The sequence below is a fragment of the Ovis aries genome, chromosome 13, assembly GCF_016772045.2.
Source record: "Ovis aries strain OAR_USU_Benz2616 breed Rambouillet chromosome 13, ARS-UI_Ramb_v3.0, whole genome shotgun sequence".
Lineage (NCBI taxonomy): Eukaryota > Metazoa > Chordata > Mammalia > Artiodactyla > Bovidae > Ovis > Ovis aries.
The window spans coordinates 53,196,326-53,221,303 of NC_056066.1; the positions used below are offsets into that span (position 1 = coordinate 53,196,326).

General features: G+C 39.7%; 1 protein-coding gene across 4 annotated transcripts in view; it reads left to right on the forward strand.

Moving 5' to 3' along the window:
• LOC101105937 (tyrosine-protein phosphatase non-receptor type substrate 1-like) overlaps positions 1-24,978 on the forward strand; it is a 77,761-nt gene that overhangs the window by 34,479 nt on the left and 18,304 nt on the right. For 2 of the 4 annotated variants that reach the window (XM_060396906.1, XM_042229834.2), the window contains exon 1: positions 4,826-4,947. The exons of the other annotated variants lie outside the window; for them this stretch is intronic. In XM_060396906.1, coding sequence (XP_060252889.1) covers positions 4,878-4,947 — 70 coding nt within the window. In that variant the 5' untranslated portion in view covers positions 4,826-4,877. Of the gene's footprint in view, positions 1-4,825; positions 4,948-24,978 lie in introns of those variants that run through there. 4 annotated transcript variants of the gene reach the window in all.

Genomic DNA, 24,978 nt, shown 5'->3' on the forward strand with positions numbered 1-24,978 from the left:
CACTTGTTTATATTTGCTTTGTGTTAGAAGACAGATCTCAAAAATATTGCTACAATTTATGTCAAAGTGTTCTGCTTATGTTCACATCTAGGATTTATATGGCTTCCATGTTGCATTTAGTTTTTTAATCCATTTACAGTTATTTTTGCGTTTAGAAAGTAAACAGATTTCTGTACATTAAACTTCTATTCTAAAACTTTACCGAGTTCATATTTTAATTCTAATAGCATTTTTTTATGGCGATATTAGGATTTTGTCTTCAGCTCAGTTCAGTTCAGTCGCTCAGTCATGTCTGACTGTTTGTGACCCCATGGACTACAGCATGCCAGGCCTCCCTATCCATCACCAACTCCAAGAGTTTACTCAAACTCATGTCCATTGAGTCAGTAATGCCATCCAACCATCTCATCCTCTGTCATTCCCTTCTTCTCCCTCCTTCAATCTTTCCCAGCATCAGGGTCTTTTCAAATGAGTCAGCTCTTCACATGGGGTGGCCAGAGTATTGGAGTTTCAGCTTCAACATCAGAATTTTGTCTAGATAACATCATATCATCTGAAAATAGTGACAGTTGTGCTTTTTCCCTTTCCAATTTTGATGCCTTTTATACTTTTCTCGTCTGATTGCTCTGGATAGTCTTCCAATACTATGCTTAATATTATTAGAATTGGTAAGGGTGGGCATCCTGGTCTTGTTCCTGAATGTAGTGGGAAGGCTTTTCCTGAATGCAGTGGGAAGGCTTTCAGCTTTTCATCATTTAGTATGATGCTAACTCTGGGTTTGTCATAAACGGCCTTTATTTTGTTGAGACAACTTTGATGAGAATTTTTATCAGGAATGGAGGTTGAATTTGGTTTCAACAAAAAAAAAAGGTTTTTTCTGTTTCTGTTGAGATGATCATGTAATTTTTATCCTCAATTTTGTTAATGCGGTGTATTGCATTGATTGATCTGTGAATACTGAACCATCCTTGCTTCCCTGGGATCAATTCCACCTGCACGTGGTATATGATCTTTTTCATATATTGTTGAATCAGTTTGTTGATATTCTATTGAAGATTTTTCATACTCATCAAGGATGTTGGGCTGTTATGATCTTTTTTTTATCATGTGGTGTCTAGTTTTTATGTCACAGTAATGGTGAACTCATAGAATGAATTTGTAAATATTCTGTCCTCTTCAATCTCTGAAATAGTTTAAGAAGGATAGCATTAACTCTTCTTTATACTTCTGGTAATATTTTCCTATGAAACCATCAAGTTCTAGCTTTTAGGTGTGCTGCTAATTTAAAATCCGATTTCACTACCCATGACTAGTGTTCAGATTATCTATTTCTTCCTGATTCAGTCTTGAAAGGTAGTATATTTTTAGAAACTTGTCCATTTCTTCTAGATTGTCAAACTTGTTGCTATAACTGGTCATCATACTCTCATGACTTTTTTGCATTTCTCTGATATCAATTGTTATTTCTCCTTGTCGTTTATTATTTTGTTTCAGTCCACTCCCTTGTCTTCTTGATGAGCCTGTCTAAAGGTTTATCAATTTTGTCTATCTTTTCCAAAATCCAGCTCTGTGCGTTCATTCATGCTAAGTCATTCATGCTAAGTCATTTCAGTTGTGTTTGACTATTTGTGGCCCCATGGACTATAGCTGACCAGGCTCCTCTGACCACAGGATTCTCCAGGCAAGGACACTGGAGTAGGCTGCCACACCCTCCTCCAGGGGATCTTCCTGTCCTAAGGATCAAGACTGAATCTCTTATGTCTCCTGCACTGTTGGGTTCTTTACCACTAATGTCACCTGGAAAGCCCAAAAATCTGTTCTCAGTTCAGTTCAGTTCAGTTGCTCAGTCGTGTCCAACTCTTTGCGACCCCATGAATTGCAGCACGCTAGGCCTCCCTGTCCATCACCAACTCCCAGAGTTCACTCAGACTCACGTCCATCAAGTTGGTGATGCCATCCAGCCATCTCATCCTCTGTCATCCCCTTCTCCTCCTGCCCCCAATCCCTCCCAGCATCAGAGTCTTAGATTTCATTTATCTTTTCTGTTGTTTTTTGGTCTCTATTTTAGTTATATCTTCCCTGATCTTTATTGTTTCCTTCCTTCTGCTGACCTTTGGCTTTGTATCTTTTCCCTTTTCCAGTTCTTTCAAGTGGTAGATGAGGTAGTTTATGTGATATTTTCCATATATCTTGAGCTGGGCCTGTATTACTATAAACTTCCCGTATCAAACTACTTTAGCTGCATCGCATAGATTTTGGAAAGTTGCATTTTTATTTTCCTGTGCTCATGATATTTTCTGGTTTCCTCTGATTTTCATTGTCTCCAGATGTTTGTGCTTTTCCCACTTTTTTCCCGGTAATTGATTGCTACTTCCATATCCTTTTGGTTATCAAAATGCTTACTCTTTCTAAAGAGGTGCTTCTGTATTAGGTGAATATATGTTAATGAGTTTAATATCCTCTTCTTGTATTGATTGATTTATCCTTATATAATGCTTTTTGGTCTTTTATTTTAGCCTTTGCTTTAAAGTCTACTTTGTCTTTTATGAGTATTGATATCCCTTTTTTCTTGGCATTCCATATGTATAAAATGTAATTGTCATCCCCTCAGTTTCAGTCTCCAAATGCGCTTTAGAATCACGCTTTCAAATTTCATGAAAAATTGCTTTAGAATTATTTTTTTGATCATACTGAATTTACGTATAAATTTGAGGAAATTGAAATCTTTTCTAATATTCAGTTTTCTCATTCATGATCTGATATATCTCTATTAATTTGTTTTAAAATTATTTTAAATTCACCATTTTGCAATTGCTTTTTCCCTGAATGATCTTATGCATCTCTAGTTACAGCTATTATTAACACTTTCTTATTCATAGAATTTTTAAAAATTATTATTACTGTTTTTAATAGTTTTGACTATGGTATAGGATTATAATTGAAGTAGATCATGAATGTTAGATCAAGCCATGTTATAGAACTTTTACCTTGGCTAACAGTAAGGGCATTCTTTTTATGTGTAACTCTCTTAAAATTAAATCTCCAAACTTCCAAATAGTTTTATCTTTATCAAAGACTCATATGCAAACAGTTTACAAGTCCAATAGTTCTAACTATGAAGTTATACATATGAAAACTGGAGTCTCTAAATTCCTGCCATTTCCACTTCTGAGAGGAAGCCAACTTCAACTCTTTCAACTAATTATTTTAGCCACCTGTCATAAAACATGCTTATTGCTATGTCTTGAAATCTCACTGTTAGGCATTATTCATAGACCTCTCAGTACGGAAGCCAGGGAGGTAATATTCTGTTACTCCTGACCTCATGTCACACATGCACATCTTACTCTTTCTCACTCTAATATAATTATAATCTTGAATATGTCAATAGACCGTGTTTATGCAATGGCACCCCACTCCAGTACTCTTGCCTGGAAAATCCCATGGACGGAGGAGCCTGGTAGGCTGCAGTCCGTGGAGTCACGAAGAGTTGGACACGACTGAGAGACTTCACTTTCACTTTTCACTTTCATGCATTGGAGAAGGAAATTGAAACCCATTCCAGTGTTCTTGCCTGGAGAATCCCAGGGATGGGGCAGCCTGGTGGGCTGCTGTCTATGGGGTCGCACAGAGTTGGACATGACTGAAGTGACTTAGCAGCAGCAGCAGCAGTATGCTATGACTATGAAATTGTTTTTTATATTATAGCTGAGTTTGTTACATTCTAAGTTTTAGCTTATGTTGATCCTGTCTTGTGTATATTTGTGTAACCATTAGCATGATCAGATGCAAAATATTCCATAAGCGCCAAGTCTCCTATGTGCTAGCCCCTTAAAATAACAAATATCCCCACCAAACCAAAACTGTTGTGAATGCCTTTCTGTTTTCTCTATATATATAATTTTGGGAATGTTATACGAGTAGAGTTAATATTTTGAGACTGGTTTTGCTCACTCAACATAATGCCTTGAAGAGATTTATAACTGCCACACCATACATAGCTCATTCCTTTGGATTGCTGAGTAGTATATCCTCATACAGAAAGGTTGTTCACTTATTTTTAGATATTTTGATTTCTTCCACTTTTCTGCTTCAAAGTAAATCTGTTACATTTGTACACAGGTTTTGTATGAACACTGTTTTCATTTCTCTGGAATGAATGTCTTAGAGTGTAATTTTTGGGTCATGCAATCTACTTCCTCTCCGTAAAGTAGAAAATGATTCCTTTTTTTTTTGGATTCAGACCATAGCCTGAATAGTTGTGAGGTCCACATTGCACTGTTCATTTGGGCTAAGTTTTGCCAGTTACATTGATAAAATGTTGGAATAAGCAATCATTTCAAGAACACATGTGGTTCCATCCCAAAGTTGAGAAGGCCCTGGTGAGCCCCCTTCCTTTATCCAGGTCAGTCAGTAGGTCTTCACTGAGGCAGGTGCAGAATGAGACTGAAATCCAGCTACAACCTAGGGTCCTAGAATTGGGACTTTGGAACTCAGCCCCCAGCCACAGATCCTTCTTGGGGTCTGTGAGTTTGCCTGGGGCAAACTCTGGGAATCACCATAAATATGGAGAGGAACCCAGTGGAGGCAACAGAGGCCCTGGGTGGGGTGAGAGTTTTATTTCTGCTAGGCCTGTTCAGTCTCTGAAAATGTAAGATGACTAACTAGCTACATTTTCTGCCTGATTTCTATTTCACCTGAAACAGGAACTGTCTTGAACCTAGAAATATATTGTAATCTCATAGCCATTTGGCCCTATCATAGGCACTTCCTCTTATATCATGGTGGGTGGGGCTTCTTTCCTTTCCACAGAACACAGAAGTTCATGTTCTCCCAGCTCACACCTTTGGACAGAGCAGATTCCTCAGGCCTTCACGATGCCCATCCTTGCCTCCTCATTATACACTTCTCCTTGCCTGCTATTGATTCTACTGCTGGGATTCATAGGTGAGCATTTCTTGGGATAGAATCCCCTCTTCCTGCCCTGTGGACCTCCCCACTGCCCTGCACTTTTAGAGTCTCTATGTAAACATGGGTGAGCCACCAAGGGCAGCCACAGAAGGCCAAAGACTGGGCATTATCTGAAAGCATGAAATCAGGGATTTGAGTGTTTTCTTTGTGGATCCATCACCTCCAGCTGCTTAGCAGAGGTATCCAAATGGATGATGCTTCAAATACCAGCAATGACAAATTTATGTGCATTAACTTGTATAATCCTCACAACATCCCATATGATAAATGACCATTACTCCTGATTTGCGGATGGGGAGATTAAGGCAGAGAGTAACTTGCTCGATATTAACTGACCTAAGGCAGTGCAGCATGAGATTCAAATCTAGCATGTCCAGCTCAAGTTGATTCTTTTAATCATATCATGCAACTCAGCTTCTCAGAGAATCCTAATGGCAGTAAAATCAGAAGATACTGAGAAATAAACTATAGATTAGTCTTCACCCATCACGCTGCTCAGAGAACAGAAGCATTCAAATCTTGCATTGTGTACTCCCAAGTTTTGGTCAATGATGTGTTGAATGGTTCCCATGTGTTGAAGTTTGCACTAAATCTTTAACAGGTATTGTAATTTCATTTGATCCTAAAAACAACCTGTATACTACAATGCTAGGCTATTCTCTAATACATGTTTGTGGATGCATGTATTTATGTGTGTGTGTGTGTGTGTGTGTGTGTGTGTGTGTGTGTGTGAATATGAGGAAGTCTTTCCAGACACATGGGATTTCAAAAATACTTAATTTTTGTCTATATGAAACGATATAAAAAAATATGTTAAGTTTTTGCTGTCTTTCAACAACATACCTGCTTTCTACTTCTCTATAAACGTCTCTCACCCAAACTGTTACTTAAGATAAGAAAACTTCTCTCCTGGTAAATGAGTAGAATTTTATGCATTGCTATCTTAGAGTCCCCTCTTCCATGCTGGTTAAGGGTGAGGAGGAACGGAGGCTAAAATGGACTCAGAGACTCTTGCCTATATGATCTGTATATCCATATCTATATCTGTAATTATAACCACATCCCTGTCTATAACTTTTTCTATATCACTGAATGCTAGTTGAAGCTTCCATTCCTCAGGACATCAAATGAGTAATAACAATTCATTTTCTTAAACATTCATCATGGGCCAGAGTTGGAAATTCCCATGGTTGCTAACTCATGTGATCATTATATCCAAAGTAGATCCTCTTGTCATCCCTACCTGACAGATAATAAAACTGAGCAAGGAGGAGTTCAAGAACACTCAGTGTTACCTGATATGGTTTGAACTCAAGACATCTGGTAGTAGAGCTCATAGGTTTAACCACTGCTCTTCTCGATACTATGGCCCTCCTTCCATCCCAAGATATTTCTGTGGCTTCAGCCAGTGGGTCTGATGAAAGGGAAGTGTGTGTAGAGAGTTTGTGGTTTTCTTCTCCTGGGCCCTTTTTTTTTTGCTTCCTCATACGAGCAAGTTCCTTTCTGCTTCCTCATACAAGCAAGTTCCCTTTTTTCACCAAGTTATTTACATGGGAAACTCAACTTCTGACATAATTTCTACAGAGATTAACTGCTTAAAATAGAGCTCATTGTCTTGGGGAGATGTCACACTGGGCAGTTCACATATCATACATATATTACTTTGATATTTAGTATATGGCAGGAAGGAACTTGGAGTGAACTGTTGAATAAAAGAGACAAACTAATTGCCCTCATTGATGTTTATCTTAGCGAAAGAAATTATAATAAACAATAGACTTATAATTCAGCAAATAATACAGAATATTAGAAAATGCTACATGTTAGAAAAGAATAGCTGACCTGTAAAAAATGAAATTAGTTTGTTCTTTAACTTCATACACAAAAATAAGCTCAAAATGCATTAAAGACCTAAATTCGAGACTTGAAACTCTAAAGCTCCTAGAGAAAAATATAAGCGGAACACTCTTTAACATAAATCAGAACAATGCCTTTTTTGATCTATCTCCCAGAATGGAAATAAAAACAAAAATAAACAAATGAGACCTATTTAAACGCAAAAGTTTTTGCATGATAAATAAACAACAAACAAAACGAAGGACAACCCGCAGATTGAGAGAAAGTATTTGCAAATGATGTGACTGAAAATGGGCTAGTCTCCAAAATTTACAAGCAGCTCATGACATTTAATAGAATCAAAGCAAAAAAAAAAAAAAAAACACTCAAAAAATTAGCAGAAGACCTAAATAGACATCTCTCCAAAGAAGACATCTTTCCAAAGAAGATATACAGTTGGCCAATAGGTACCTGAAAAGATGTCAACGTAATTATTAGAGAAATGCAAATCAAAACTAAAATAAGATATCACTTCATACCGGTGAATGGTTTTCATCAAAAACCCACAAACTATAAATTCTGGAGCCAGTGTGGAGAGATGGGAACCCTCCTACACTGTTGGTAGGAATGTAAATTGATACCACTACTATAGAGAACAGTATTCATTCAGTTGCTCAGTGATGTCTGGCTCTTTGTGACTCTTGGACTGTAGCCATCAGGCTCCTCTGTCCACAGAATTTTTCAGGCAAGAATACTGGAGTTGGTTGCCATTCCCTACACAAGGGATCTTCCAGACCCAGAGATTGAACCCATGTCTCTTGAGTCTCTTGCATTGGCCTTTACCACTGTGCCACCTGGGAAGCCCCAGAGAACAGTATGGAGGTTCCTTAGAAAACTAAAAATAGAGCTACCACCCTGCAATCCCAGTCCTGGGCATATATCTGAGCATGAGCTACCATATGACCCTGCCATCCCTGTCCTGGGCATGATCTGAAAAGATACATGCACCCCAGTGTTCATTGCAGCACTGTTTACAATAGCCAAGACATGGAAGCAAGCTAAACATCCATCAGCAGAGGAATGGATAAAGATGTGATACGTATATATGGTCGAATAGTCCTCAGCCATAAAAAGAATGAAATAATGCCATTTGGAACAACATGGATGGACCTAGAGAGTATCATATTGAAGGAAGTCAGAGAAGGAGAAATATCATGACATCCCTTATATGTGGAATCTATAAAGACATGATACAAATGAACTACAAAACAGAAACATACTCACAGACTTCAAGAATGAGCTTATGGTTGTGGGAAGAATGGGGGGAAGGGATAGTTGTACAGTTGGGGATGGACACGTATGGTCTGCTGTACTTAAAACTTAAAATCAACTGTATAGTACATGGAACTCGGCTCAATGTTATGAGGCAGCCTGTATGAGAAGGGAGGTTGGAGGTGAATGGATATATGCATATGTATGGCTGAGTCCCTTCACTGTACACCTGAAACTATTACAGCATTGTTTTTTAATTGGCTTACCCCAATACAAAATAAAAAATTAAAAAGAAAACAAAACAAAGAACAATTGGATAACTCAACTGGGAGAATTTGTTGGGTGGGATGTACTTTAAACCTGGTAGTCTTGCATGGGCATCACAGAGATGGGGAAGTTTGAAAGAAAGTTCTGGGATGAGCATTGTGGTTGTCTCAGGGAGGAGCCTTCATGACATGAAGCAGCATGTGCAGAGGCCCTGAGAGTAGAATCATCCTCCTGTGTTGAAGGATTTGGGCTTTTGCTCTGAACGAAATTATTGCCGTTGCAGTTTTGAAGAGAGAAGTGACTTGATCTGACATGAGTGTGAATTTATTTGAGCATTTGATTGAGAATAGACACAGGGAGCTTCCCTAGTAGCTCAGCTGGTAAAGAATTCACCCGCAATGCAAGAGACTCTGGTTCAATTCCTGGCACAGAAGATCCCCTGGAGAAGGGATAAGCTGCCCACTCCAGTATTCTTAGGCTTCCCTGCTGGCTCAGACGGTAAAGAATCCACCTGCAATGCGGGAGCCCTGGGTTGGGGAGATCCCCTGGAATGGCATGGCAACCCACTCCAGTATTCTTGGCTGGAGAATCCCCATGGACAGAGGAACCTTGCGGGCTAGAGTCAATAGGGTCGCAAAGAACTGAACACAACTGACCGACGAAGCACAGCACAGCACGGCAAAGACTACACAGGATGTTCATAGAAGCAGGTAGAACATATGAAGTCATAACATTCATTCAAAAAAAGTAGAAATGGCTTGCACTGAACAGTAGCTAGTAGAGATAAGAGAAAGAGGTCATTGCACACTAATGAGGAGGCAATAGGATTTTCTGATGCATGGGACTTGGGATGGGAGAGAAAAACTTCAAGGTTTTGATAACTGGGCATCTGAAAGAAGAACTGTGGCTCAGCTGAAATATAAAGGGTGTGGGGGAAACTCACCTCAGTGTTAGATGTGTTAACTGTGAGATGTTTATTTCTATTCAAAAAGTATGACAAGTTGATAGTTGAATATACAAGTTCAGAGTTCTGGAAAAATGCCTGGACCAGAGAGGTAATTGGAGAGTTACTGATATACGGTTGGCAGAATTTTTGCAATCTCCTGGCTCCTCTCACCCCTCTGATCCCTAGCCTCTTCTCCCTCTTCCTGTCCCTCCATTTCTTCCTCCAAAGTTCTCTCACATTTCTTCCCATTTTTGTCCAAGCAGTTCAACTTCCTCAACCTCACTTTTTCTCTCCAGACTTAACAGTCTAAATCTTCTGAAGCTGTTGGCACATCATAAGGCCTGCCCTGTAATAGTATGTCCCCTCCTTGGGAGGTGTGACTGGTTACAAGTAGTGCTGAGTGCAGGGGTTTATCGGCTCACACTCAGCAAAGTTGAACTACAAAGGAATAGGGAAGAAATAGAAAAGAACCCAGGGTTTGTTCAGGGGCCAAGCAGCCTGCTCCTCTTATTTACATCCCTGGAATGAAACCCATGCTTGTTTAATAGAACATTTCAGATAAGAGGGATTGTGTTTGTACTTCTCTTCCAGTTCAGAAATCAGATAGTCAATGAGGCAGTGAAATCAATTGAATAGCTTGAACCTGTAGTGAAATAATTGGCCCAATGGTGACTCCTGGCTATTCAACTCATAACTTGCTGTCCAATCATAATCAATTACCCAGATTCTTTTTTTAAATGTTTTGTTTTGTATTGGAATATTCTCAATTAACAATACTATGATAGTTTCAGGTAGATAATATAGGGACTTAACCATATGTACATTTGTATCCATTCTCACCCTAATTCTCCTCCCATCCAGACTGCTACATAACATTGACCAGAGTTCCTTGTGCTATACACTTGCATATATACAATGCAATACATTGCATTAACTCCTTAGATTATTTTGGGTCAGTCACTCAGTTCAGTCACTCAGTCATGTCCGACTCTCCAACCCCATGGATTGCAGCATGTGAGGCTTCCCTGTCCATCACCAACTCCCGGAGCTTGCACAAACTCATATCCATTGAGTTGGTGATGCCATCCATTTTATCCTCTGTCATCCCCTTCTCCTCCTGCTTTCAATCTTTCCCAGCATTAGGGTCTTTCCAGTGAGTGAGTTCTTTGCATCAGATGGCCAAAGTATTGAGTTTCAGCTTCAGTATCAGTCCTTCCAATGAATATTCAGGACTGATTTCCTTTAAGATTGACTGCTTGGATCTCCTTGCAGTCCCAGGGACTCTCAAGAGTCTTCTCTAACATCACAGTTCAAAAGCATCAATTCTTCGGCACTCAGCTTTCTTTGTAGTCCAACTCTCACATCCATACATGACTACTGGAAAAACCATAGCTTTGACTAGACAGACCTTTGTTGGTAAAGTAATGTCTCTCCTTTTTAATATGCTGTCTAGGCTTGTCATAGCTTTTCTTCCAAGGAGCAAGCGTCTTTTAATTTCATGGCTGCAGTCACCATCTGAAGTGATTTTGGAGCCCAAGAAAGTAAAGTGTGTCACTGTTTCCATTGTTTCCCCATCTATCTGCCTAAAGTAATGTGACCAGTAGCCATGATCTTAGCTTTTTGAATATTAAGTTTTAAGCCAACTTTTTCACTCTCCACTTTCACTTTCATCAAGAGGTTCTTTAGCTCTTCTTCACTTCTTGCCATAAGTGTGGTGTCATCTGTGTATATGAGGTTACTGATATTTCTCCCAGCCATTTTCATTTCAGCTTGTGCTTCATCCAGCCTAGCATTTTGCATGATGTGCTCTACATATAAGTTACATAAGCAAGGTGACAATATACAGCCTTGACGTAATCCTTTCTCAATTTGGAACCAGTCTGTTGTTCCATGTTCAGGTCTAACTGTTGCTTCTTGACCTGCACACAGATTTCTCAGGAGGCAGGGTAGGTGGTCTGGTATTCCCATCTCTTTCAGAATTTTCCACAGTTTGTTATGATCCACACAGTCAAAGGGCTTGGCATAGTCAATAAAGCAGAAGTGTGTGTTTTTCTGGAACTCTCTTGCTTTTTGATGATCCACCAGATGTTGGCAATTGGATTTCTGGTTCCTCTGCCTTTTCTAAATCCAACTTGAACATCTATAAGTTCACAGTTCATGTACCATTGAAACCTGGCTTGGAGAATTTTGCGTATTACTTTACTAGCGTGTGAGATGAGTGCAACTGTGCAGTAGATTGAACATTCTTTGGCATTGCCTTTCTTTTGGATTGGAATGAAAACTGTTCTTTTCCACTCCTGTGGCCACTGCCAATTTTTCCAATTTGCTGGCATATGGAGTGCAGCACTTTCACAGCATCATCTTTCAGGATTTTAAATAGCTCAACTGGAATTCCATCACCTCCACTAGCTTTGTTTGTAGCAATGCTTCCTAAGGCCCGCTTGACTTCACATTCCAGGATGTCTGGCTCTAGGTGAGTGATCACACCATTGTGCTTATCTTGGTCATGAAGATCTTTTTTGTATAGTCCTTCTCTGTATTCTTGCCACCTCTTCTTAATATCTTCTGCTTCTGTTAGGTCCACACAATTTCTGTCCTTTATTGAGCCCATCTTTGCATGAAATGTTCCCTTTGTATCTCTAATGCTCTTGAAGAGATCTCTATAGTCTTTCCCATTCTATTGTTGTCCTCTATTTCTTTGCATTGATCACTAAGGAAGGTTTTCTTATCTCTCCTTGATATTCTTTGGAACTCTACATTCAAATGGGTATCTTTCCTGTTCTCCTTTGCCTTTAGCTTCTCTTCTTTCCTCAACTATTTGTAAGGCCTCCTCAGACAACTATTTTGCCTTTTTTCATTTCTTTTTCTTGGGGATGGTCTTGATCACTGCTTCCTGTACAACGTCATGAACCTCTGTCTATTATTCTTCAGGCACTCTGCCTATCAGATCTTATCCCTGGAATCTATTTGTCACTTCCACTGTATAATTGTAAGGGATTTGATTTAGGTCATACCTGAGTGGTCTAGTGGTTTTCCCTGTTTTCTTCCATTTAAGTCTGAATTTAAGCCACAGTCAGCCCCCAGTCTTATTTTTGCTGACTGTATAGAGCTTCTCCATCTTTGGCTGCAAAGAATATAATCAATCTGATTTCAATATTGACCATCTGGTGATGTCCATGTGTATAGTTTTCTCTTGTGTTGTTAGAAGAGGGTGCTTGCTATGACCAGTGCATTCTCTTGGGAAAATTTTGTTAGCCGTTGCCCTCTTCATTTTGTACTCCAAGCCAAATTTGCCTGTTACTCCAGGTATCTCTTGACTTCCTACTTTTGCATTCCAGTCTCCCATGATGAAAAGGATATCTTTTTTGGGTGTTAGTTCTAGAAAGTCTTGTATTCAGACCTTAGTGGTTTTGTATTCAGACCTTCAGCATTAGTGTTTGGGACATAGACTTGAATTACTGTGATACTGAATGACTTGCCTTAAGAATGAATAGAGATCATTCTGTCATTTTTGAGATTGCACCCAAGTACTGCGTTTTGGACTCTTGTTTACTCTGGGGGCTACTCCATTTCTTCTAAGGTATTCTTGCCCACAGTAGTAGATATAATGGTCATCTGAATTAGATTCACATTACTTTGCTGGCTAAGGTCTGTCTAGTCAAGGCTATGGTTTTTCCAGTGGTCATGCATGGATGTGAGAGTTGGACTGTGAAGAAACCTGAGCGCTGAAGATTTGATGGTTTTTAACTGTGGTGTTGGAGAAGACTCTTGAGAGTCCCTTGGACTGCAAGGAGATCCAACCAGTCCATTCTGAAGGAGAGCAGCCCTGGGATTTCATTGGAAGGAATGATGCTAAAGCTGAAACTCCAGTACTTTGGCCACCTCATGCGAAGAGATGACTCTTTGGAAAAGACTCTGATGCTGGGAGGGATTTAGGGGCAGGAGGAGAAGGGGACAACAGAGGATGAGATGGCTGGATGGCATCACAGACTCGATGGACGTGAGTTTGAGTGAACTCCGGGAGTTGGTGATGGACAGGGAGGCCTGGTGTGCTGCAATTCATGGGGTCGCAAAGAGTCGGACATGACTGAGTGACTGAACTGAACTAATCAGTCCATTTTAGTTCACTGGTTCCTCAAATGTTAATGTTCACTCTTGCCATCCCCTGTTTGATCACTTCCAATTCACCTTGATTCATGGACCTAACATACCAGGTTCCTATGCAATATTGTTCTTTATAGCATCACACTTTACTTCCATCACCAGTCATATCCACAACTGGTCATTGTTTTTGCTTTGGCTCTGTCTCTTCTTTCTGGAGTTATATCTCCACTCTTCTCTAGTAGCAATATTGGGCACCTACCGACTGGGGGAGTTCAGCTTTCAGTGTCATACCTTTTTGCCTTTTCATGCTGTTCATGGAGTTCTCAAGGGATGAATACTGAAGCGGTTTGTCATTCCCTTCTCCAGTGGACCACATTTTGTCAGAACTCTCCACCATGACCCAACCACCTTGGATGGCCCTACATGCCATGGCTCATAGTTTCATTGAGTTAGACAAAGCTGTGGTCCATGTGATCAGTTTGATTAGTTTTCTGTGATTGTGGTTTTCATTCTGTCTGTGCTCTGAAGGATAAAGATAAGAAGCTTATGGAAGCTTCCTGATGGGCGAACTGACTGTGGGGAAGAACTGGGTCTTGTTCTGATGGGTGGGGCTACGCTCAGTAAATCATTAATCCAATTTTCTGTTGTGCCCTCCCTGTTATTTGACCTGAGACCAAACTATGGTGGGAGTAATGAAAATAATGGTGACCTCCTTCAAAAGGCCTTTTGCAGGCACTGTTGTATTCAGTGCCCCTGACTCTGCAGCATGCCACTGTAAACACACACCTCTGCTGGAAACTCTTCTACCCTCACAGGCAAGTCTGCATCAGTCTCTTGTGGGGACACTGCTCCTCTCTTTTGGGTTCTGGTGCACACAAGGCTTTGTTTGTGCCTTCCAAGAGTTTGTTTCCCCAGTCCTGTGGAAGTTCTGTAATCAAATCCCTCTGGCCTCCAAAGTCAAATTCCCTGGGGATTCTCTGTCCCTTTGCCAGATCCCCAGGTTGGGAAATCTGTTGTGGGTCCTAGAACTTAACAGTGTGAGAATTTATTTGGCATAATTGTTCTGCATTTTGTGGTTTGTCTGCTCAATGGCTCTATGGTGGGGTTAAAAGTAGTATAGTCACTTTAACAATATTCATTCTTCCAATCTGAGAATGTGGTATATCTTTCCTTATGTGAAGAATCAGAGATCAAATTGCTAGCATTCATTGGATCATAGAGAAAGCAAGGAAATTCCAGAAAAACATCTACTTCTGCTTCATTGACTAGCCTAAAGCCATTGACTGTGTGGATCACAACAAACTGTGGGAAATTCTTAAAGGGATGGGAATACCATAACAACGTAACTGTCTTCTGAGAAACCTGTATGTGTCTACAGAAGCAACAGTTAGAACAGAACATGGAACAACAGACTGGTTCTAAATTGGGAAAGGAGTACATCAAGGCTGTATATTGTCACCCTGCTTATTTAACTTGTATGCAGAGTACATCATGTGAAATGCCAGGCTGGATGAATCACAATCTGGAATCAAGATTGTTGCTAGAAATATCAACAACCTCAGATATGCAGATAATAGCACTCTAACGGCAGAAAGTAAAGAGGAAATAAAGAGCCTCTTGATGAGGGTAAAAGAGGAGAGTGAAAAAGCTGACTTGAAACTCTAAATTCAAAAAACTAAGATCATGACATCTGATCCCATCACTTCATGGCAAACACAATGGGAGAAAAGTGGAAGCAGTGATAGATTTTATTTTCTTGGGCTCCAAACTCACCATGGTTGGTGACAGCAACCATGAAATTAAAATATGCTCCTTGGAAGAAAAGACAGCATGTTAAAAGCCAAAAGCATCATTTTGCTGAGAAAGATCTGTATAGTCAAAACTGTGACTTTTCCAGTAGTCATGCACAGATGTGAGAGTTGGACCATAAAGAAGGCTGAGCACTGAAGAACTGATGCTTTGAATTGTGGTGCTGGAGAAGACTCTTGAGAGTCCCTTGGACTGCAAGGAGATCAAAGCAGTCAATCCTAAAGGAAATCAACTCTGAATATTCATTAAAAGGACTGATGCTGAAGCTGAAACTCCAGTCCTAGATCCTGATGCTGGGAAAGATTGAAGGCAAAAGAAGAAGAGAGCAGCAGAGGATGAGATAGTTAGCATCACCGACTCAATGGACATGAATTTGAGCAAAATCTGGGAGATAGTGAAGGACAGGGGAGCCTGGCATGCTGCAGTCCATGGGTTTGCAAAGAATTGGACACAAATTAGCAACTCAATGACATGTGCCTTCTTTGGTTTCTTTCAACAGCATCTTATAGTTTTCAGAGTACATGTCTTATATTTCCTTAAGAATGTTGATTTTTGGTATTGTATTTATTCTGATGTGATGGTAAATGGGATGGTTTCTTTCATTTTTCTTTCTGATCTTTTGTTGTTGTATAGAAATGTAACAGATTTCTATGTATTAATTTTATATCCTGCAACTTTACCAAATTCATTGATGAGTTCTATTAGTTTTCTGGTGGCATCTTTTTGTTTGTTTGTTTGTTGTTTTTTCACTTTAATGAAGAGAGTTTATTATAGTGAGTTCATTAAAGAGCTATTGAATGATAAAGTGCAAACAAAACAAAGCAGTAACATGTCAGTCATGAGTGAGGAAAGAAGCTAGTACACCAAGGGCTTGAGGAGTATAAATGGAACAGCTGAGCATTTAGAGCAAAGAGAATTTTACTGACCAGTATTGAGTCAGATGGACTACACATGGACATCACCAGATGGTCAACACCAAAATCAGATTGATTGTATTATTTGCAGCCAAAGATGGAGAAGCTCTATACAGTCAGCAAAAACAAGACCAGGTGCTGACTGTGGCTCAGATCATGAACTCCTTATTGCCAAATTCAGACTTATATTGAAGAAAGTAGGGAAAACCACTAGACAACTCAGGTATGACCTAAATCAAATCCCTTATGATTATACAGTGGAAGTGAGAAATAGATTTAAGGGACTAGATCTGATAGATCGAGTGCCTGATGAACTATGGAATGAGGTTCATGACATTGTACAGGAGGCAGGGATCAAGACCATCCCCATGGAAAAGAAATGCAAAAAAGCAAAATGGTTGTCTGGGGAGGCCTTACAAATAGCTGTGAAAAGAAGAGAAGCGAAAAGCAAAGGAGGAAAGGAAAGATATAGCCATCTGAATGCAGAGTTCCAAAGAATAGCAAGAAGAGATATGAAAGCCTTCCTCAGCAATCAATGCAAAGCAATAGAGGCAAACAACAGAATGGGAAAGACTAGAGATCTCTTCAAGAAAATTAGAGATACCAAGGGAACATTTCATGCAAAGATGGGCTCAATAAAGGACAGAAATGGTATGGACCTAACAGAAGCAGAAGATATTAAGAAGAGGTGGCAAGAATACAGAGAAGAACTGTACAAAAAAAATCTTCATGACCAAGATAAGCACGATGGTGTGATCACTCACCTAGAGCCAGACATTCTGAAATGTGAAGTCAAGTGAGCCTTAGAAAACATCACTACAAACAAAGCTAGTGGAGGTGATGGAATTCCAGTGAAGCTATTTAAAATCCTGAAAGATGATGCTGTGAAAGTGCTGCACTCCATATGCCAGCAAATTTGGAAAACTCAGCAGTGGCCACAGGACTGGAAAAGGACAGTTTTCATTCCAATCCCAAAGAAAGGCAATGCCAAAGAATGCTCAAACTACTGCACAATTGCACTCATCTCACATGCTAGTAAAGCAATGCTCAAAATTCTCCAAGCCAGGCTTCAGCAATACGTGAACCGTGAACTCCCTGATGTTCAAGCTGGTTTTAGAAAAGGCAGAAGAACCAGAGATCCAATTCCCAACATCTTCTGGATCATGGAAAAGCAAGAGAGTTCCAGAAAAACACCTATTTCTGCTTTATTGACTATGCCAAAGCCTTTGACTGTGTGGATCACAACAAACTGTGGAATTTCTGAAAGAGATGGGAATACCAGACCACCTAACCTGCCTCTTGAGAAATCTGTATGCAGGTCAGGAAGCAACAGTTAGAACTGGACATGGAAGAACAGACTGGTTCCAAATAGGAAAAGGAGTACATCAGGGCTGTATATTGTCACCCTGCTTATTTAACTTCTATGCAGAGTACACCATGAGAAACGCTGGACTGGAAGAAGCACAAGCTGGCATCAAGATTGCCAGGAGAAATCTCAATAACCTCAGATATGCAGGTGACACCACCCTTATGGCAGAAAGTGAAGAGGAACTAAAAAGCCTTTTGATGAAAGTGAAAGAGGACAGTGAAAAAATTGGCTTAAAGCTCAACATTCAGAAAACGAAGATCATGGCATCTGGTCCGATCACTTCATGGGAAATAGATGGGAAACAGTAGAAACAGTGTCAGACTTTATTTTGGGGGGCTCCAAAACACTGCAGATGGTGAGTGCAGCCATGAAATTAAAAGACGCTTACTCCTTGGAAGAAAAGTTATGACCAACCTAGATAGCATATTCAAAAGCAGAGACATTACTTTGTCAACAAATGTCCGTCTAGTCAAGGCTATGGTTTTCCCAGTGGTCATGTATGGATGTGAGAGTTGGACTGTGAAGAAAGATGAGCACCAAAGAATTGAATCTTTTGATCTGTGGCACTGGAGAAGACTCTTGAGAGTCCCGTGGACTGCAAGGAGATCCAACCAGTCCATTCTGAAGGAGATCAACCCTGGGATTTCTTTGGAAGGAATGATGCTAAAGCTGAAACTCCAGTACTTTGGCCACCTCATGCAAAGAGCTGACTCATTGGAAAAGACTCTGATGCTGGGAGGGATTGCGGGCAGGAGGAGAAGGGGATGACAGAGGATGAGATGGCAGGATGGCATCACTGACTCGATGCACGTTGGCGACGGACAGGGAGGTCTGGCACGCTGCGATTCATGAGGGTGCAAAGAGTCGGACGTGACTGAGCGCCTGAACTGAACTGAATTGAGTCAGATGAGTATTGAATAAGATGAACAGAAGACAGAAAGTAGAGCAGTGATTTCACCCCAAAAGCAAAGTATACAAGTGTGAGTTTGGATCAGAAACAACATTTTAGTAGGCTAAGCTCTATAGTGAGGAGAGACTATATGTGAGAAATCATTATCAGAAATAATGGAGAAAACAAGTTGCCTATAGCTACAGTAGGCTTTTCATATCTTTACACCTCTGATCTCTTTAGGTTCTCCGGCATTTGTCCTTGATCGTTTAGGAATTATGGCATACACACAGGTCACCTTTGAATGAAAGATCTGACTTAGATCAGAAGTTCTCAACCTTGCACACATCAGAACCAGCCTAAGTACTTTTAAAATCCTCATGCTGAGACTGAACATATCCAAATCTAATTAAATTGGAATCTTTGGTGGTGAGACTCAGTGGTCTATAAACTTTTTTTACTTAATTCATTTATTTTAATTGGAGGCTGATTACTTTACAATATTGTAGTGGGTTTTGCCATACATTGACATGAATCAGCCATGGGTGTACATGTGTGGGTGTACATGTGTCCCTATCCTGTACCCCCTCCCACCTCCCTCCCCATCCCATCCCTAAGTGTTGGCCCAGTGCACTGGCTTTGAGTGCCCTGTTTCATGCATCGACCTTGGACTGGTCATCTATTTCACATATGGCAATATACATGTTTCAATGCTGTTCTCTCAAATCATCCCACCCTCACCTTCTCCCACAGAGTACAAAAGTCTGTTCTTTATGTCTCTGTCTTTTTTGCTGTCTCACATATAGGGTCATCATTACCATCTTTCTAAATTCCATATATGTGTGCTAATATACTATATTGGTGTTTTTCTTTCTGACTTACTTCACTCTGTATAATAGTCTCCAGGTTCATCCTCTGGTGGCATCTTTAGGATTTCCTATGTACAATATTGGTTTTTGTACTTTGTGATGGGCAAGTCTTTCATTTCCATTATGAAACTGACTCCTAGGTATTTTATACTTAGCTAATATGTAGCTATTATAAGTGAAGTTGCTAGCTTAATTTCTTTTTTGGATTCATTGTCACTAGTATGTAGGAGAAGGCAATGGCACCCCACTCCAGTACTCTTGCCTGGAAAATCCCATGAACGGAGGAGCCTGGTAGGCTGTGGTCCATGGGGTCGCTAACAGTCGGACAGGACTGAGGGCTTCACTTTCACTTTTCACTTTCATGCATTGGAGAAGGAAATGGCAACCCACTCCAGTATTCTTGCCTGGAGAATCCCAGGGATGGGGGAGCCTGGTGGGCTGCCGTCTATGGGGTCACACAGAGTCGGACACGACTGAAGCGACTTAGCAGCAGTAGCAGTAGCAGTATGTAGGAAAAAACACTGATTTTTGTGTGTTGACTTTGTATCTCAATACTTTGCCAAATTTATTTACTAGATTTACCAGTCTTTAATGTTGGAATCTTTTGAATTGCTACATGGAAATCATGTCACACACAAACAGGATCATTTCACTTCTTACCAATTTGAATACCTTTTATACATATTACTTAATTAATCACTTTTCTCCGAACTTCCAGTATTGTGTTGACTAGAACTGGCAAAAGTGGGCATGTCTTGTTCCTGATTTTAGGGGAAAAGCTTTCAGAATTTCACCATCAATGAGGCTGTTAATGTGGGTTTTTCATATACAACTTCATTTATTGGGCAATTTTCCATCTATTCCTAGTTTATTGATTTCTTATCACAGAAAATGTTAACTTTTGTTACGTGCTTTTTCAGCATCAATGTTTTTTCTCTTTATTCTATTAAAGTGGCAAAATATATGGTTTGATTTTCATATTGTTGTTTAGTTGCCACATCATGCCTGATTCTTTGTGACTCCATGGACTACAAAACACCAGTACATATATTTTCATATGTTGAACTATTTTTATATTCCAGCAATATATCCCAGTTTGTCCTGGTGCATAACTCTTTTAATATGTTATTGAATTGGATTTTCTAACATTTTATTGAGGATTGCTGCATCAACAGTTATGTGAGTTATTGGTCTGTGTCCATTCTTCTATCAATAGAGATTTAGATTACTTCCATGTCTTGGCTATTGTGGATAGTGCTACTATGAACTCTGGAGTGCATATATCCTTTTGGATTATGTTTTTCTGCAGATTTATGCCCAGAAGTGGATCATATGATAGCTCTATTTTTAGTTTTTCAAGGAACTTTCACACTATTCTCCACAGTGGCTGTACCAATTTACATTCCCACCAGCAGTGTAGGAGGGTTCCCTTCTCTCCACAGCCTCTCCAGCATTTACTGTTCGTGGATTTTTTGATGATAGCCATTCTAACTGGTATGAGGTGATATTTCATTGTAGTTTTGATTTGCATTTCTCTAACATTTAGCAATGTTGAGCAGCCTTTTATGTGCTTTTCGGTCATCGGTATGTCTTCTTTGGAGAAATGTCCATTTTTTGTTTGGGTTGTTTGTTTGTTTTGGTTACTGAGCTGTATGGCCTGTCTGTAAATTTTGGATTCTAATCCTTTACTGATCACATTATGTGCCATTATTTTCTTCCAAAATGTGGTTATCTTTTCATTTGGTTTATTGTTTCTTTGCTGCACAAAAGCTTTTGAGGGTAATTATGTCTCATTTGTTTATCTTTGTTTTTACTTCTTGGAGATGGATGGGAAAAGATATTGCTGCTTTTAATTCAAGGAATGTTTTGTCTTTGTTTTGCTGTGTTTTATTGTGTCTGGTATTAAATTTATGTCTTTAAACTAGTTTGAGTTTATTTTTGTTTATGGTACTAGAGAATGTTCTAATTTCATTTTAACATGTAGCTATCCTGTTTTCCCTGCATCATTTACTGAAGAGACTGCCTATCCTCCATTGTACAGTCTTAGTACATATATGTAATGGATCATTTAGTTCAGTTCAGTTCAGTTCAGTTGCTCAGTCATGTCCAACTCTTTGCGACCCCGTGAATTGCAGCACGCCAGGCCTCCCTGTTCATCACCAACTCCCGGAGTTCACTCAGACTCATGTCCATCGAGTCCGTGATGCCATCCACCCATCTCATCCTCAGTCGTCCCTTTCTCCTCCTGCCCCCAATCCCTCCCAGCATCACAGTCTTTTCCAATGAGTCAACTCTTCTCATGAGGTGGCCAAAGTACCGGAGTTTCAGCTTTAGCATCATTCCTTCCAAAGAAATCCCAGGGCTGATCTCCTTCAGAATGGACTAGTTGGATCTCCTTGCAGTCCAAGGGACTCTCAAGAGTCTTCTCCAACACCACAGTTCAAAAGCATCAATTACTCATCCACTAAAAAGAATGAAATAATGCCATTTGAAGCAATATGAGTGGCCCAAGAAATTGTCATACTGAATGAAGCGAGTCAGAGAGAGAAAGAGAAATAAAAGATAACACTAATATGTAGGATAAAATATGAGACAAATGAACTTATTTACAAAATATAAACCTTACGTTTCTTTCAGACTTAGAGAATAAATTTATGGTTATGAGGGCAGAATGGTTAGGGAGAGGGATAGATAGGGAGCTTGGGACTGACATATACAGACTGTTGTGTCTAAAATGGATAACTAATGAAGAACTACTGTATAGCACATGAAAGTCTGCTCAATATTACGTAGCAGCCTAAATGAGAAAAGAACTTGAAAAAGAGAGATATTGGTCTGTATTTTCTTGTTATGTGTTTATGTCACTGTGATATCTAGATAATGCCAATAGAACTCTGAAAAAGTTGAGAAGTCCTCCCACCTCTTAAGACTTTTTTGAAGAGTTTGAAGAGGGATACTGTTATTTTTCTTTAAAAATTTGGAAGCATTCACTAGTGAAGACACGGAGAAGGCACTCACACCCCACTCCACTACTCCTGCCTGGAAAATCCCATGGACGGCAGAGCCTGGTAGGCTGCAGTCCATGGGGTCGCGAAGAGTCGGACACGACTGAGTGACTTCACTTTCACTTTTCACTTTCATGCATTTGGAGAAGGAAATGGCAACCCACTCCAGTGTTCTTGCCTGGAGAAGCCCAGGAACAGGGGAGCCTGGTGGGCTGCCATCTATGGGGTCGCACAGAGTCGGACACGACTGAAGTGACTTAGCATCAGTGAAGACAAGTAATTTTGGGCCTTTCTTTGTTGAGAGGTTTTTTATTATTAATTGAATCTGATTGCTAGTTACAGGTCTACTCTAATTTGTTATTTCTTCATAATTCAGCTTCAGTATTGTGTCCTTATGAGAATTTGTCCAATTTATCTATGTTATCCAACTTTTTTAGTGTTTAATCATTCATAGAACTGTTTTAAAATCCCTTTTATTTCTTTGACATTATTAGTATGTTTTTTATTTCTGATTTTAATTATTTGGGTTGCCACGCTCTGATTTTTTCCCTTAGGCAATCTAGCTAAATTTGCTTAATTCTGTTGATCTTTTTGAAGAACCCCTCCTGGCTTTGCTGATTTTCTCTGCTGTACTATTCACATTTTACTTTTCTCTTCAATAATCTCAGCTATTTCCTTTCATTTGAAACTTTCGGTTTGGGGTTTATTTACTCTTCCTTCTCTAGTTTCTTGCAGTGTAAAGTTCTTCAGTGTCTGCATTTTCAGCCATCCCATTAGGGCTGCTTTCTGTTCATCTCATATATATTCGTAGTATGTGTTTATGTTTTCATTTGTCTCCAGGTGTTTTTTAATTTCCCTGGTGATTTCTTCCTTGACATGTTGATTTTTGAAGAGCATGTTGTTTGATTTCTATGTACCTATGACTATTTTATTTCCTCTTTTGTGATTGATCTAGTTTAATTTTACAAACAGTTTGAAGAGCATTTCTTTCAATTTCAATAAGTTGCCTTGTCATTGTTCGTGTGTGATAATGACACATATGTAGATTTTTTGCTATGGCAACTGGTTTATGTAACTGTAGACACAAAATAGCCCCCTGACATAGGAGGAACATCAAAATTGCTGAGTGCTAGGATGTGAAGCTCACCTTCTCCCACAAATACATCAAAAAACATGTCTACATGTGGAATGATTCTCACAGAATATCTGCTGAATGCTGGCAGAGGATCTCAGACATCTGAAAGGGCAATAAAATCTCTTTGTATCTGAGTGAAACAAAAGAGAAGAAAAAAGAAAGAAAGGAATCAGGATGGAACCTGTACACTTGAGAGGGAGCTATGAAAGAAGAAAGTTTCCTGTAACCTGGGAAGTACCCCCAATGGCAAGGAGATCAGCTGGGATATGGGGAACCTCAGAGCCTTGAAGGAGAGTGTAGCAACCAGTTTGCAGCAGCTAAAACATAGAGAGATACGCACAGATGGTCAGCGCAGCTGCCCTACACTTCCAGCCCGTTTGTCTGCTGGTAAGCACAGGGGCAGGGTTTGAAGCTCACCCCCACTTTGGAGCATTTGTTTCACCGCTGTCATCCTGGACTCCAGGTGGAGTCATGAGCTGCTTCTACTCCCATTGAGTGTTTGGGGGGCACGTGTGAGCCACCACTGCCACCAAGAACTCCAAACTGGGTATCAGACACCACATGGGCACACCCCCATAAGGGAACAATGGCCAGCTCATGCTAAGAGGTGACAGGTATATGTACTAAAAACAGCCCTTGCACCAGAAATATTAAACCCACACAATCTACATGTGGATGCTCCCATGTATAAACAGCCCTCCAAGACCACAGGAGATAATTGTTTCTCCTAAACTTCCAGAATAAGAGAAATAGAAGTAAAATGAAGAAGCAGAGGAACCATGCCCAGTTAAAAGACCAAGAAAATTCACCTGAGAAAGAAAATGAAATAGACCTCTTTAGTCTAATAGACAATAATTTCAAAAAGGAGATAAAATGCTGAAGAAAATACAAGAGAACCCAAATTTAAAAAATAAGAAATGAAAAAGGAAACATAAGTACAAGAAAAAATAAAGAAATCTATGAAGACTTAAATTTGAACAAATTCAACAACCTAAAAGAAATGGAAAAAAAAAATGGAAGTTTCTAGAAAAATGCAGTCCACAAGCTGCATGTTGTGGCCAAAGAGATAGAGAGACAGGTGTACCTATGTATGAAACCGAAACAGATTCACAGACATAGGGAACGGAGTTTGAGTTGTCAAGGTAGATGGGGTAGGGGTTAGGTAAGCTATTATATAAGGAAAGGATAAAAAACAAGATCCTGCTGTACAGCACAGAGAAGTGTATTCAGTATCAGGTGATAAAAATAATGAAGAGAATATATTAAAAATGTATATGTATAACTGAGTCACTTTCTATACTGCAAAATTAACATAGCATTACAAATCTATAGTTAAATTAAAGCAAGTTATAAATCAAGTAAACAAAACATAGACCACCAAAGAGATCTATGTCCTAATACTCACCAGTGAATGTTTCACTGTACATGGCAAAAAAATTTTGTAAAAGTGATTAAGAATCTTGCTATGGGAAGAATATTCTTGATTATCAATGTAAGCCTAATACAATCTTATAAGAAGGAGGCAGGAAAGCGAAAGTTGGAGGACAAGTGACAAGGGAAGCCCAGTTGGAGTCATAAGGAGATAGAAACCT